Consider the following 13,661-nt stretch of genomic DNA (forward strand, 5'->3'; position numbering starts at 1 on the left):
TCTTCCCTCTGCCGCCCAGTGTCCTCCAATTATACACATGCAATGAGTCTAGCTGGTGTCATTTTATCACTAAGCCCTGAATGTGTTTCGAACAAAAGCCATCAAGACAAGTTAGCTCAAATACGCTGCTATTTGCAGGGAGGAAAAACCCATCTGAATAATTGCGATTGTTTGTATATCCTATAAGCTGGCAATAACTGCAGGGATGAAGTTGGCTGTAGATCAACACAAAATCCCTGGGGTGATAGCCAGGATTTGTTGAAACAGACCAGCGTATAAACTCTTACACTGTAGCAATTTTACCATATGCTCATAATTAAAAAAGCTTTTTATTGCACTTGCAGCTAGAGGAACATTTACAGATTAGGAGGAGTATGTACAACTTCTGAAATGAGATTCTTCCCTCCAAAGTAGAACAGGACAGCCTCATCCTAACTTGAGACACTGTGTGTTGAAGCTGTCGCCCTCTTTGACAGCCACCGCCTCAAGCAGAGCCTGTTTCTTCTGCATGCTGCGAGAAGACTCGAGTTCATACATAGTTGTCAAATTGAAAAGCACGCTCTCGTGGAGATAGTTTTTAGGGTCCTGCTGAACCATCCCTTCCAACTGCCGGAGGGAATCCTTCAGTTTCCCCAGATAAAGCAGACAAACAGCAGCATTGTTGTTGGCCTGGAGACAAAAAATTACATTAGATTTACTCATAAAGCTAGAAGTTACAGTTCAAGATAAAAATGGCACCACATGGTAAGATGGTTTCCTGTCATATTCTTGACACTGTGGAGAGGCTTGTGTCCTCTCTTTTCGTCACAGCCTGCCAGAGTGCCAGCCATTACAAATATTGCCTGTTTGCTTAGATAAGGCAGAGGAGTTCATGAAGTTCAAGGTGACTGTCATCCTCCACCAGGAGTGGATGACTCAGGGCCTTCCAGATATTGTTGAGCTCTCAACTCCTATCAGCCTCGGGCAACACAGCCACTGCTGGGACACAATGGCAGCTAAAGTCCCATGGAGATCTGCCCATCCCTGATCTATAAAACATGAATGGTGCTTTTATCCATTCAATTCAGAGTAGTTTACAGTAGAAACTAGGATCATGATAAAGCAATCAAATGAGCTACCTAAACATCTATGTCATTCCAGCTGGAATCTGGTGGTTTTAACTCTTCTCTATGCATTTTTGTTTACTAAACTCTGGGAGTGGCGTGTATGTTTTTCTTCTTTCTACAGCATTTTGGGAACCAACTCAAAAGGACAGCACACATTTAATAAACCAGTTGTTTCTTACCACAGCATTTGATGGGTCAATCTTCAAAACTTCTGTAAAGAATTTGTGGGCTTCTGCAAAGTTATTCTGGCCAAGATGCAGAAATGCTCTGGAGAAAGATGGAGAGAGAGAGAGAACACATGCTCCTTCATAAAATTACTGCTACTTGAGAAAACAAAAAGCAATAAATATATGACAAAGGGAACAGCACCCTGGTTTCCTTCAAAATGCAAGTGGCTCTTGACTGATCATCATGAATCAACTTAAAATTATGTTTCTGTAAGTGACTATTTAGGTATACAAGTACAAAAAATGCAAACCAAAGCTATACTGATTATACAAGTTGTTCTCGACTACTTCACACATTAAAAGAGATAAATATAAGTTGGCCAAAGGCTATACACTTAACAGGAAGCTGCAACCATTTCTAGTTCTTTGTATAGAATACTTGAATGTGCTTTCAAAAACATTTATTGTACTCACAATTTTAAACATAATCTTAAAATTAGTCCTTTAGAAAATTAGATTTGCAAACTAGTCTTTTTTCAATAATTTTATTCTGACTAGTTATAAGCACATGAGGTTTGGAGTTGGACTTTTCATGAACACAGTATTTCATTCAGAGAAGAAACAGAATCTGAATGGAGGGTCCCCACTGAAGAAAGAGGGTTAAGTGCTGATTTTTACTGATTTCTTCTGATCCCATCCTCACAAAAAATCAAATGTCATCACCCAAGCTATTTTGGAGGATCTGCCAACTACAAGCAACAGTTTGTCTGAGAATCATGGAAATAGAAAGAAATGGGTGAAAATTGTTTCCATTTTTCTCTTCTTTTGTATAACTAGAATTCTGCTGAGAATAATACTAGGCCCAATCCCTTTGACCCAACAGGTTTGGCTAGAACTGCAACATCTGTCTGCAAAACCATCCCACAAGTAAACATACACAATGATCTGAAGAGACAAGTCTGTAATGGACAAGAAATATTTCTAAAGCTAGATTTCTTTTTAAACCAAGAAGGGACAACTTCATCAACCCAAGATAACATGGTTATATCATGTCATACAAATCTCATGGGCTGGTAGATGCCAATCAGTCTTCCTTCTGACAGCTGTAGTTACATTACAGAGAACTGAAGAGAAAGAATATTCTCGAGGGCCTCTTAAATGTTCACAGTGCATTCGTTGCAAAATCACATTTAAGTTTAATTTAGCTTTTACATTTCCCACCTGTTCATTAAAACCATAATTTGGTTCTTCAGTCCATCCCATTTCTGAGTCACTTTCTCAACGTCTTGAAAATACTTTTCAGCCATCTTAATGTCTCCAATCTGGAGATAAAAGTAAGGACAACACAACACATTAAGTAACTCAACAAAGTAACACAATACACAAGGAGTATTATGATTAAAAAACTGGTCAGAGAGATATTGCTTAAAATAATAATTTTAATTCAATATCTAGTTCAGTATAAGGCCCTCAGAGTTGTGGAATAAAAGGCTGACTACATTCCACAAAGTAGTTAACACCAGCTAAACATTCTGAATCAAAGAAAGATCTTGAAAATGTTATCTTGCCCTGTTCTGACTTCTCTTTCTGATTGTTTTCATTCAAAAGAATTATTGCAGAATCAAAATCCAGATCTATTTTTAAAAAATGAAAGAAAAAGAAACTAAGGATTGCAAACATGAAAAGGAAGGGTATGTACCCACCAAAGCCAACATCATGTAGCACCATCAACATGCAGTAGTCCCTCTCTGTACCCTAGTCAACACAAACATAATGGCCTCCAAATCTATCACTTTGGGAAGCATTTTTCTTTTGACATACATTTGCCTTTCTTCCACTCATTTCTCACTTTCTTTCTCAGTGTCTCTCTGGGGATAACATCCCTTGAAACACTGCTCTGAAAGTAACCATGGAAGCCAACTAATCAGCAATCTGCACTGAAGTTAGGAACAGCAAGCATGAAGTTGCTCCTCAACTGAAGATGGCTGTGCATCAGATCAAAAAAGGAGCAAGTGCAGATCCATAGACTAAAACAATGAGTCTTTGTATACACCTGAAGTTTCATGTAGCCTGATGTGTTGAATAGTCTATACAGCATTTGTAGTTTATATAATGTCCCTGCATCCCCTTAATTTGACTGGCATCTCTGAAGGGCAGAAGAGGTGAATTCTTTGTGTAATGGAAAGCTCAGTGGCCTATATAAATGGTCAAGTAGAGGGAAGAAAAATAAACCCAGTTTCCACTATAACCTATTGTGTGCAGTGAAGAAAGGAAATGACAGAGGGAGGGAGGAAAGTGTTGCTGGCAAGCATGTTCCCCCCCCCCCCCCCCCCCCGGATAAATGTACTGTTCAACTCTTATTTCATCCTTGATACAAGATAGGGCTGAGAGCTGCTAGGCTGCTGCTTGGAAGAATGAGTTGGACTTTCAGATGTTTCTCACAGTCCCAGACAGACAAGAAACCCAGAAGCTTTTCAACAATGCTGTTTGGAGGTTGGATTCATCCTGTTGGGTCAGTGACTATGGATCTCCTCTATACAACCCTACCATCTACCAACTCACTGGCTCTCAGAGTGTTAGAAGTTACTGTGCAGCCAGGCCCCTATTCCAATACACATACTACAGCTTTTTTGAAGGAACTAGTCTCTTTTGCAGCCAGTTCCCTAAAAACATCCAAACACATGGCTGGGGTATAGTGGATTCTTGTTTTACTGAAACAGACTAACACAGCGAGTTGAAAATTGCTTCTTTCTGACTTCCCCTGTTAGAAACGTTAATCCATAAGGTTTTGCGGCTGCACTGAATTTTATTGTAAAGACTATTGTTTCTTATTTCCCCACTTCAGGACAACACTGGGATTCCTCTCCACCACTGACCAAATTGCCTAAGACATGACTTGGCGAGCTCTCTTTCCAAAAGTACAAGGCAACTGTACATTGACAAAGAACAAAAGACAGTATCTCTGATGCAGCAGCTCCAAACCATTTCACGGAAGAAGCAACATTTCCAGCTGCTCTTGTTCAAGGTTATGTAAGTAAGCCAAGAGGGCTTCTTATGCTTTGTCTTCATTTCTACGGCACTTGAAGGAAAAGGCCCCATTCTGACAGTAAAACCACTAATTCAAGAATATCCAATAATCCTTCTTCCCTCAAGGCCCTCCACAACCGCTAAGACTGAAGAAGACAAGATTCCCTTCTGAGCCTGTTAACATTGCTCTTTGAATTGGACAGACAGATGGCTCCTCTGAGACATGAGGCACTCTCCTTGCATCCTCCCCAAGGTTGGGAAGGCTGCCTTGGCAGCACACGCTGCCTCTGACGGACCTTAGAGCAAAAGAGCACAGCCAGGAAGTGAACTCTGCTCTTTTCGGCACTCCGCTGAGATCCAGAGCAAACTTCTCTTACATTTATTGATGACCTACAAATCCTTTCTGAACAAGGAATTTCTCTAGATATTTCTTATTTTACAATTGAGCATGATTTAAAATCTTTCACTCATAGACAACTTATACATGTTGTTATTAGAAGAAAACCAAGTTACCGTGTTTGTTTTTAAGTTAAGATTTCCAATTGAAGTCCATACACATTTGATCAGGCTGAATTTAACAGGATTTATTCCCAGGTGAGTAGGCATAGAATTGGAAGACAACATATTGACAAAATAATTTGAGGGGCTTTAGTAGGATAGAAATAGTAGGATGCACTATTCTGATTTAGTAATTCAATGTAAACGTTTGATTTCTTGTAAACTGGTTAATCCAGGATTTATGATCATAAGACTAATATATGGAACTGGTTGATAAGAAAAATAATACAACAGTGTTTTGTTATTTTTCCTGGCTCCCAATCTATATTGCAAAACAAAGTTTTTATTTTTATTTTACAGTATTTATATTCATCCCTTCTCACCCTGAAGGGGACTTAGGGCGGATCACATTGCACATATAAGGCAAACATTAAATGCAATAACATAGAACAGAGACAGACGTAGGCACGGGCTGGTCTCGAACTCATGACCTCTTGGTCAGAGTGATTTGTTGCAGCTGGCTGCTAACCAGCCTGTGCCACATCCCAGCCTAAGTGTGAAAATGTTGATGTTTAATGCTCTTCATGACTTAGAACTGGAATACATGAAGGACTACTTTGTTCTCTTTGTCAAAAACACTGAACTCAGTTATTTTCAGAGAACCTCTTCCATGGTCGCACTCAAGTCAGATGCAATAAGCAGAAACTTCAGTCATTACATTCTCTCCCCAGAGAGACTTGCTTGGCACGTATACCACGTAAAGACCTTTCTATTTTGCTTGAACTTTGAGGCTGTCTTAGCTTTAAAATGTTTTTACTCTCTGCAAGCCCGCATAGCATAATAGTTTGAGTGGAGACCAGAGTCTGAATTCCCATTCAAATATGGAAAGCCACTGGGGGACCTTGGGCAAGTACCATTCTCTCAGCGCCAGAGGAAGACAAAAGCAACCCCCTATAAACAAATCTTGCCAAGAAAATTCAGTCATAGATTAATTTAGGGTCACCGTAAGTTGGAAATGACCTGAAGGGCACACAAAAAGTATGCGCTATGTTGTTGCATATATTTGTTGTTTTAGGTAAAGTAAAGGTAAAGGTTTCCCCCTGACATTAAGTCTAGTTGGGTCCGACTGTAGGAGTTGGCGCTTATCTCCATTTCTAAGCCGAAGAGCCTGTATTGTCCGTAGACACCTCCAAGGTCATGTGGCCGGCATGACTGCATGGAGCGCCATTACCTCCCCATCGAAGCGGCACCTATTGATCTACTCACATTTGCATGTTTTCAAACTGCTAGGTTGGCAGAAGCTGGGGCTAACAACAGGAGCTCACCCAGTCTGCAGACTTAAACCATCAACCTTCCGATCAGCAAGTTCTACAGCTTAGCAGTTTAACCTGCTGTACCACTGCGGCCCCTCATTTGTTGTTTTACATTGTTTAATTTCTTTTGTGCCCAATATAAGGTGGCCTACAAATGCTTTTTAATAAATAGGTAATTTTAAATGGTGGTTTTCTCAGAAGCTTCCATTGGTGAAGAAAATAGGTTGTCCCACCAGTTTTATAAAGGGCCCAAGTCCAAACCTACCCTGCTAACTATTGAAGCATATTTGTCTGATTAGCAGCTCTGTCAGTAACATAGATTTTTCTGATCTGTTGAACAGCAAACTAATGTTACCCACATTTTCCTATTGTTGTTGCCATAGATCTCTTCTCATGGTAGGTAGGATTCCTGAAACTGGTGTCGAGGAAGGTAGCAACTGCAAAACAAGTAGGGCTGGGCCTGTGCTGAACCAGCTATACCTCAAATCTTTAAGGTAAGGGTAGGAACGGTGGCTCTCCAGATGCCTGGAATGCAGCTCTCATCACCCCTAGCCAGCATCTTCCATGGTGGAGAGTCATAGGGTCTCACGTTTAATTCACTGTCTAATAAGCCACATATGCCTCATCTTTGCTTTAAGAACTATGCCAGGACAGTGGCAACAAGCTATCCAGGTGGCTTGGTCTGGGAACCACTAATCAATTCTGCCCACCCAGTAAAGCTTGCAATTACAGGTTAAACAATGACACGAACTGGATGAAATGGTGGATATCGGGGTACTTTACATTCATCTTGATTAGCAACTTATGAAATGGAACACTCATCTGTTTTCATGTATTCTGTAGGTGGCTTATTTATTATGTTTCATATGTAAATGACTGGGTTTCCCTTTATTATATAGTGCAATGCAAGATAGCTTACAAGAAGTGTGAGAGCCCGTCTCTAGAAAGCAGACCTCACCCAGTATTTTATATAATTTCAACAAGGCAGAGGCTCTTATTTCAGCATTGTCTGGCCATATCGATTGTGGCTGTGGCATTCTGCTCTATGCAGAATAGCAATCTAAATCTTCAAGGAAAGCAAGCAAAGAATAAATCTGATGTTGAAAAAGAATTAAGATGTTGTCTGCATGCTGCTTTACACATTTTATAGTCAAGCATGGTGCGTCCAAGTTGGCACTCTGTTCAGTTAGCCACTTGTTTGAAATCATAACCTGAAATATGACTTAGCTGTTGGTTGCCCACCATTAAACAGTACAATCCTCACATCCCTCTATGCACAAACTGGCAATTTTTAAAACACACAAACAGTTGTTCTACTGTGATCACGAGGAGCTGTCACTTGGTTTTATTCAGAATCAAGCATATACCTGCAGGAAAATCCTTCCAATTCCACTCAACAGCTGTGGCTCTTGCTCTGGGTAATATTTGATGACCATGTGATATGTTTCCACAGCAAGCACATAGTCCTAGGGGGCAAGAGAAATACAAATATAAAAAGGAAGCACATAAAGATCGGGCTGCAAGGTCAGCAATGATTCTGTGCTCTCTTGCCTAGTTTAAAGAACACCTGAACGCACAGATGACAAGCAGATTGACAAAAACAACATAAGCCACAAGCCTTATTTAAAACTGAAATAATACCAACCATATTTGAAATTAAAATGAAAGAGTCTGCCCCAGACTAGGACTGCATTTTATTCTATCAGTTTTAACAAGGGAGGAGACCACAACAAGGTCCATAGCTAAGTGGAAGACATATTTTTCTGGGTTGCTGTGAGTCTTCCAGGCTATATGGCCATGTTCCAGACGCATTCTCTCCTGACGTTTCACCCACATCTATAGCAGGCATCCTCAGAGCTTCTGAAGTATATTGGAAACTAAGCAAGGGAGGTTTTATATATCTGTGGAAGTTCAGGGTGAGAGAAAGAACTCTTGTCTGTTGGAGGCAAGTGTGAATATTGCAATTTCTGTTCCCGTCTCACCTGGGGTAGAACAGTGTAGCCCACTACCACTATATATTGTTTTGCAAAATCTCAGCAGCTCCAGCCACCATAGCCAATTGTTGAAGGATACTGGGAATTTAGTGAATGAGCTGGGATTATACAGTATTTCTCCGTTTTAACTCCAATGTAATGTTTCTGAAGATACGATTACATATATGCAGTTGGCTCTCTGTTGGTTTTTGACATTGATCTTTTTCTCCACAAACCATGTTGTCTACATTTCACCACAGTCCCAGTAAAGCCAGACAGGAGGTCCCAGCACTGACTCTACTTTCAAGAAGACTTGCTGGAATTTTCCACCAAACTGTTGCAAAGGGGTGTTTCCCCTTTGCTACTGAAGAGCGCAGCAATCATATCAAGTCAATTAAGATAAATCAAAATTTGAGTAAGAGTGGCAAATTAGAAGATCCAGGAGACCATTTAAGATGCACTTTAAATCCCACTTACATATGCTGAATCTCAATGAAATCAATGGGATTAAAAACGTAACCAAGGTGTAGCGCCTCATCCTCAAGAGTCTTGTTTATGCGTATACTAATCTGGTCATCAGTGAAATGGGTCTTAACACAAATGAATGCAGCAGGCTCTTTTTGCTGCTATGGAACTACGGCAAGAGACATGCTCTTATTACTGCCGCATAATTTAAACAAGATTTATGTTGTATGTCTGCTTTAAATTAGAAGAGAGAGTGTAAATCAAAAGAGAGTCCTTAGGCATCAGTCTCACAGCTTCCTAGGACAGCCAATTCTCCTCCTTTCTCATCTTAAGTAGTTTAAAATCCAGCTTCTCTTTGCCCTCTCCTCCTCCATCTTTCTTTTTAGGCTCCCTTAATAGCCAGAAATGTGAAAGGAATAAAATATATTTAAATGCAATCTGAAAGGCAAACCTTCACAAAAGCAATTTGATCTGTACTGTGTTCACATGTAAGGCAGTATTCTCAAAAGATTTCCATCTGAAAGCGGGCTAAAAATGATGTAGGGTATTCTTCTCTCTTGCAGGCATAAGCGTTTTCAGTGTTTTTGGAAGCAAACATATGCTAAGAAACGTAATTTTTACTTATTTACTGGAATGAACTAGACTTCCAACATGTTAGCTTTCTAAATATGGAGAGACTGTAATATAGGCACACTTTCAATCAACCTCATGTAGTCATACAATATGCCTACATATGCCTGTTTTATAAGAAAAAAAGGAATGGAGACAAAGACAAGTCTCTGCCCAATAGTCTATTTTGGATCTCTCTGCAAAAAGAACAAGGAAAAATACGGCAAAGGAGTGTGCAAAAGTGTATTTCTAACATGGAAATCTTATCTTCCAATACTCAAACATACAACTGTTCACATAATTATATTCCAATTAGTCTTGTGTGGTGAAATATGCCTGGACAAAATCACAGGAGTGTACTGTTGATCTGAGAAGTTAATAACAAGCAACCTTTTGAAGTTTTATCTCTCTATTGAAAACTTGTTCCTAAAAATGAGATATACTATCTTCAAATACTGTTCTACACTGACTGAGAAGCTGCTGTCTGGTTTCCCCTGGCCCAGCCATCCTGTGCATGGTTATTATCTTGCAGCTTTTAGTCCTCAAGTCTAAAGACTTAACTAGTATATCTGTTTTTAAAAGGGACAACACAGTAATATAGTTCTTCCTTACTGCTCAGTTGATAATGAAATTTTAATTTACCCAATTATGCCTTCTCTCACCAGAGCACAAGACTCCTTTTAAAACTAGAGATCCACTAGTTCCAAAATCAGTTCAATTAATATGAACAAGCAAGGGTTTTGTTGGAAGGTGGAAGGCTGTGGAACTCCGTTCCGAGTGAAATTAGATCAGCACCCTTCCTCCTGACCTTCAGAAAGAATCTGAAAATGTGACTATGGGACCATGCCTTTGGAGAATGGGCAGTGCAATAGGCAGCAATGAAGTAAGTGTAATACAATTAGAATGGCCCCTGGGCTATGACTTTGTATTTCCGTGGTTTTAATAGCAGATTTTAATGTACAGTGTTCCCTCACTACTTCGCGGTTCACTTTTCGCGGATTCGCTGTTTCGTGGATTTTCAACAAAACTATTTTAAATAATAAAAAATTACAATTTATAGCCTAAGGAAGGGAGGAAGGAGAATCCAACGAGAGAGAAAAGAAGCCCAAGCAGCAACGGGAGGAGAAGGAGGTGATTTATCAACACAATATTGGTTGATAAAGACTTAAAATAGTGTATAACTACTGAAATAGTGTATAAATATTAAAATAAATATAGTGTCCCTACTTCACGGATTTTCACTTATTGTGGGTGGTCCTGAAACCTAACCCCAGCGATAAGTGAGGGAATATTGTATTAATGTAATGTTTTAATATGTTATGATTTTAATGTTTTATATTTATGTATATTGTATCTGTTGTTGTTTGTGTGGCATTGAATATTGCCCTCTTGGAAGCTGCTCTGAGTCCCCTTTGGGGTGAGAAGAGTGGGGTATAAATATAGTAAATAAATAAAGAAGTATGGACTGATTGGCCTTGATACAGATTCCAGAAGATCCTAACCTACAACAGAAAATCAATGCTGACAACTAAATGTTTTATTTCAAAGAATCATTAGTTACCCAGCAAAAACCCCGAAGTAAATGTAATTCTTATTTATTTGTACTTCTGTGATTTAAAATATTAATGGGAATGTTTTCAGTAATCTTAAATTACATTGTGTGCTAATCGGAATTCTCCTAGTAAGAGGTAAAATACAAAGAAATTAAAATTCATGCCCACTTCTTTCACAGATCATGTGGTTCACACAGTATAAATTGGCAGTGTTTACATGCCTAAGTGTGTGTGTGTGTAAGTAAATTACACAAATTACTGTACCATCACCCAAGTCAAAAAAGGAGCACAATCAAAGCCCTGACAGACCGTGCACAAAGAATCTGTGAACCTCACCTCCTCCAAGGTGAACTAAACCACCTAAACTGGGCTCTACAGGCCAATTGATACTCCACCACAGACATCAGAAGAGTTGCAAGGCCAAGAACAAGCCATGAGAGTCAAGACAAAGATCCACCCAGAGGAAAGGTATTCTTACCATACATCAAGGGAACCACTGACCGCATAGGCAAACTGATGAAGAAGCACAACCTACAAACTATCTACAGACCCACAAAGAAAATCCAACTAATGCTACGGTCAGCGAAGGACAAGAGGGATCCTCTCTCCTCTGCAGGAGTCTACCGCATACCATGCAGCTGTGGGCAAGTATACATAGGGACCACCAAACGCAGCGCCCAAACAAGGGTCAAAGAACATGAAAGGCACTGCAGACTAATTCAACCAGAGAAATCAGCCATAGCAGAGCACTTGATGAACCAGCCTGGACACAGTATATTATTTGAGAACACAGAAATGCTGGACCATTTCAACAACTATCATGTCAGACTACACAGAGAAGCCATTGAAATCCACAAGCATGTGGACAACTTCAACAGAAAGGAAGAAACCATGAAAATGAACAAAATCTGGCTACCAGTATTAAAAAACTCTAAAATCAAAACAGTGGATGGGAACCAACACTCTGAGGGCAGAGCACAGCTAATGACTAACAAAGGATGCCCCCAGGCAAAAGACAAAAACCTTTCCAATGCTAATTAGGGTGATTAACTGAAACATTAATGCTGGCTTCCCAGTGACAAAGGACTCTTGCCACACCCTGGACTTCCACAGATATATATTCTTTCCTTTCCTTACTTAGTTTATCCATACCTCACAACCTCTGAGGATGCCTGCCATAGATGTGGGCAAAACATCAGGAGAGAATACTTCTGGAACATGGCCACACAGCCTGAAAGACATACAACAACCCTGTGATCCCAGCCATGAAAGCCTTCGACAACACAAGAGAGTTTTAATACAAAGGAAAGGAGTAAGGTTGAATGGAGAATCAATGTCTATAGAAATCTGTACTTCTACTGTATGATTCCTGAAAAGCCACAATGATTATTAAATTGTTCAGCACAATGTTACTATTCCGTATTTGGAATGAAGGATTCTTTCCATCCTCATGTATTTAAGATCATCGGAATAGCAACACTTTCAGGGCTGGACCAAACTATTTTCCTTTTGCTTTTTGAGGCAAAAGACAAGATAGCACCATACTCTGTTTCATTAAATACCTGACCTGAGCAGCAATTGCATTTTAAATCCTGGTAACAGAAGAGCTACTCTAATGCACTACAAGGAAGCAAGTCATAGGGGCCTCACTAATACTTTACAGGAGGTCCAATCTTTGTGTCCAGCCCTCCCCCCAAACACTCATCTAAGGCTGGTTCTACACTGCCATATAATCCAGTATCTGATCCCAGATTATCTGCTTTGAACTTGATTTTAGCAGTCTACACTGCCATGTGATCCAGTTCAAAGCAGAGAATTTGAGATCAGAAACTGGATTATATAGCAGTGTAGATAGGGCATAAGAAAGGAAAGATAAAAGAGCTACACAATGGCTTTTGTTTGAGTGGCACTATGCAGGGAAATTTATATCCCTCTATACCAAAAAAGGGAAACACTAAAGAATGCTCAAATCTTTGTACAGTGGCACTTATGCTCAAGATCCTGCAAGGTAGACTCCAACAATACATGGAGCGAGAATTGCCAGATGTACAAGCTAGGTTTAGAAAAAGCAGAGGAAAGAGAGACCAAACTGTCAATATCCGTTGTATAATGGGGGAAGGTAGGGAGTTTCAGAAAAAAATCTATTTCTGTTTTATTGACTATTCTAAAGCCTTTGTCTGTGTGGATTATAATAAATTGTGGCAAGTTCTTGGTGGTATGGGGAGACCAAGTCACCTTGTCTGTTTCCTGAGGAATCTGTATAACGAACAAGCAGCAACACTAAGAACAGACTATGGAACAACAGATTGGTTCAAGATTGGGAAAGGAGTATGGCAGGGTTGTATACTCTCACCGTACCTATTCAACTTGTATGCAGGATACAGCATGCAACATGCAGGGCTTGATGAATCCAAGGCTAGAGTTAAAAATGCTGGGAGAAACATTAACAACCTTAGATATGCAGATGACACCACTTTGATGGCTGAAAGCGAGGAGGAGCTGAGGAGCCTTATCACCAAGGTGAAAGAAGAAAGTGAAAAGATGGGTTGCAGTTAAACATCAAGAAAACCAAGATGATGGCAACCAGGCTGATTGATAACTGGCAAACAGAGGGAGAAAACGTGGAAGTGGTGACAGACTTTGTATTTCTAGGCACGAAGATTACTGCAGATTCAGGCTGCAGCAAGGAAATCAGAAGATGTTTACTTCTTGGAAGGAGAGCAATAACCAACCGTGATAAAATAGAGAAGAGTAGAGACATCACATGGGCAATGAACATCCCGCATAGTTTAAGCAATGGTATTCCCCGTAGTAACCTATGGATGTGGGAGCTGGACCATAAGTAAGGCTGAGCGAAGAAAGACACTTTTGAAATGTGGTGTTGGAGGAAAATGCTGAGAGTGCCTTGGACCGCATGAAGATCCAACCAGTCCACACTCCAGGAAATAAA

The 13,661-nt window shown here is 40.0% G+C and overlaps 1 protein-coding gene across 2 annotated transcripts in view; it reads right to left on the reverse strand.

Moving 5' to 3' along the window:
• Positions 1-310: 310 nt before the first annotated feature.
• trappc12 (trafficking protein particle complex subunit 12) overlaps positions 311-13,661 on the reverse strand; it is a 59,362-nt gene continuing 46,011 nt past the window's right edge. For both annotated transcript variants that reach the window (XM_008118584.3, XM_003215486.4), the window contains exons 9-12: positions 7,479-7,577; positions 2,495-2,595; positions 1,286-1,373; positions 311-669 (exon numbers count right to left, since the gene is read on the reverse strand). In XM_008118584.3, coding sequence (XP_008116791.2) covers positions 427-669; positions 1,286-1,373; positions 2,495-2,595; positions 7,479-7,577 — 531 coding nt within the window. In that variant the 3' untranslated portion in view covers positions 311-426. The remainder of the gene's footprint in view (positions 670-1,285; positions 1,374-2,494; positions 2,596-7,478; positions 7,578-13,661) is intronic.

Source organism: Anolis carolinensis, chromosome 1, assembly GCF_035594765.1.
Source record: "Anolis carolinensis isolate JA03-04 chromosome 1, rAnoCar3.1.pri, whole genome shotgun sequence".
NCBI lineage: Eukaryota > Metazoa > Chordata > Lepidosauria > Squamata > Dactyloidae > Anolis > Anolis carolinensis.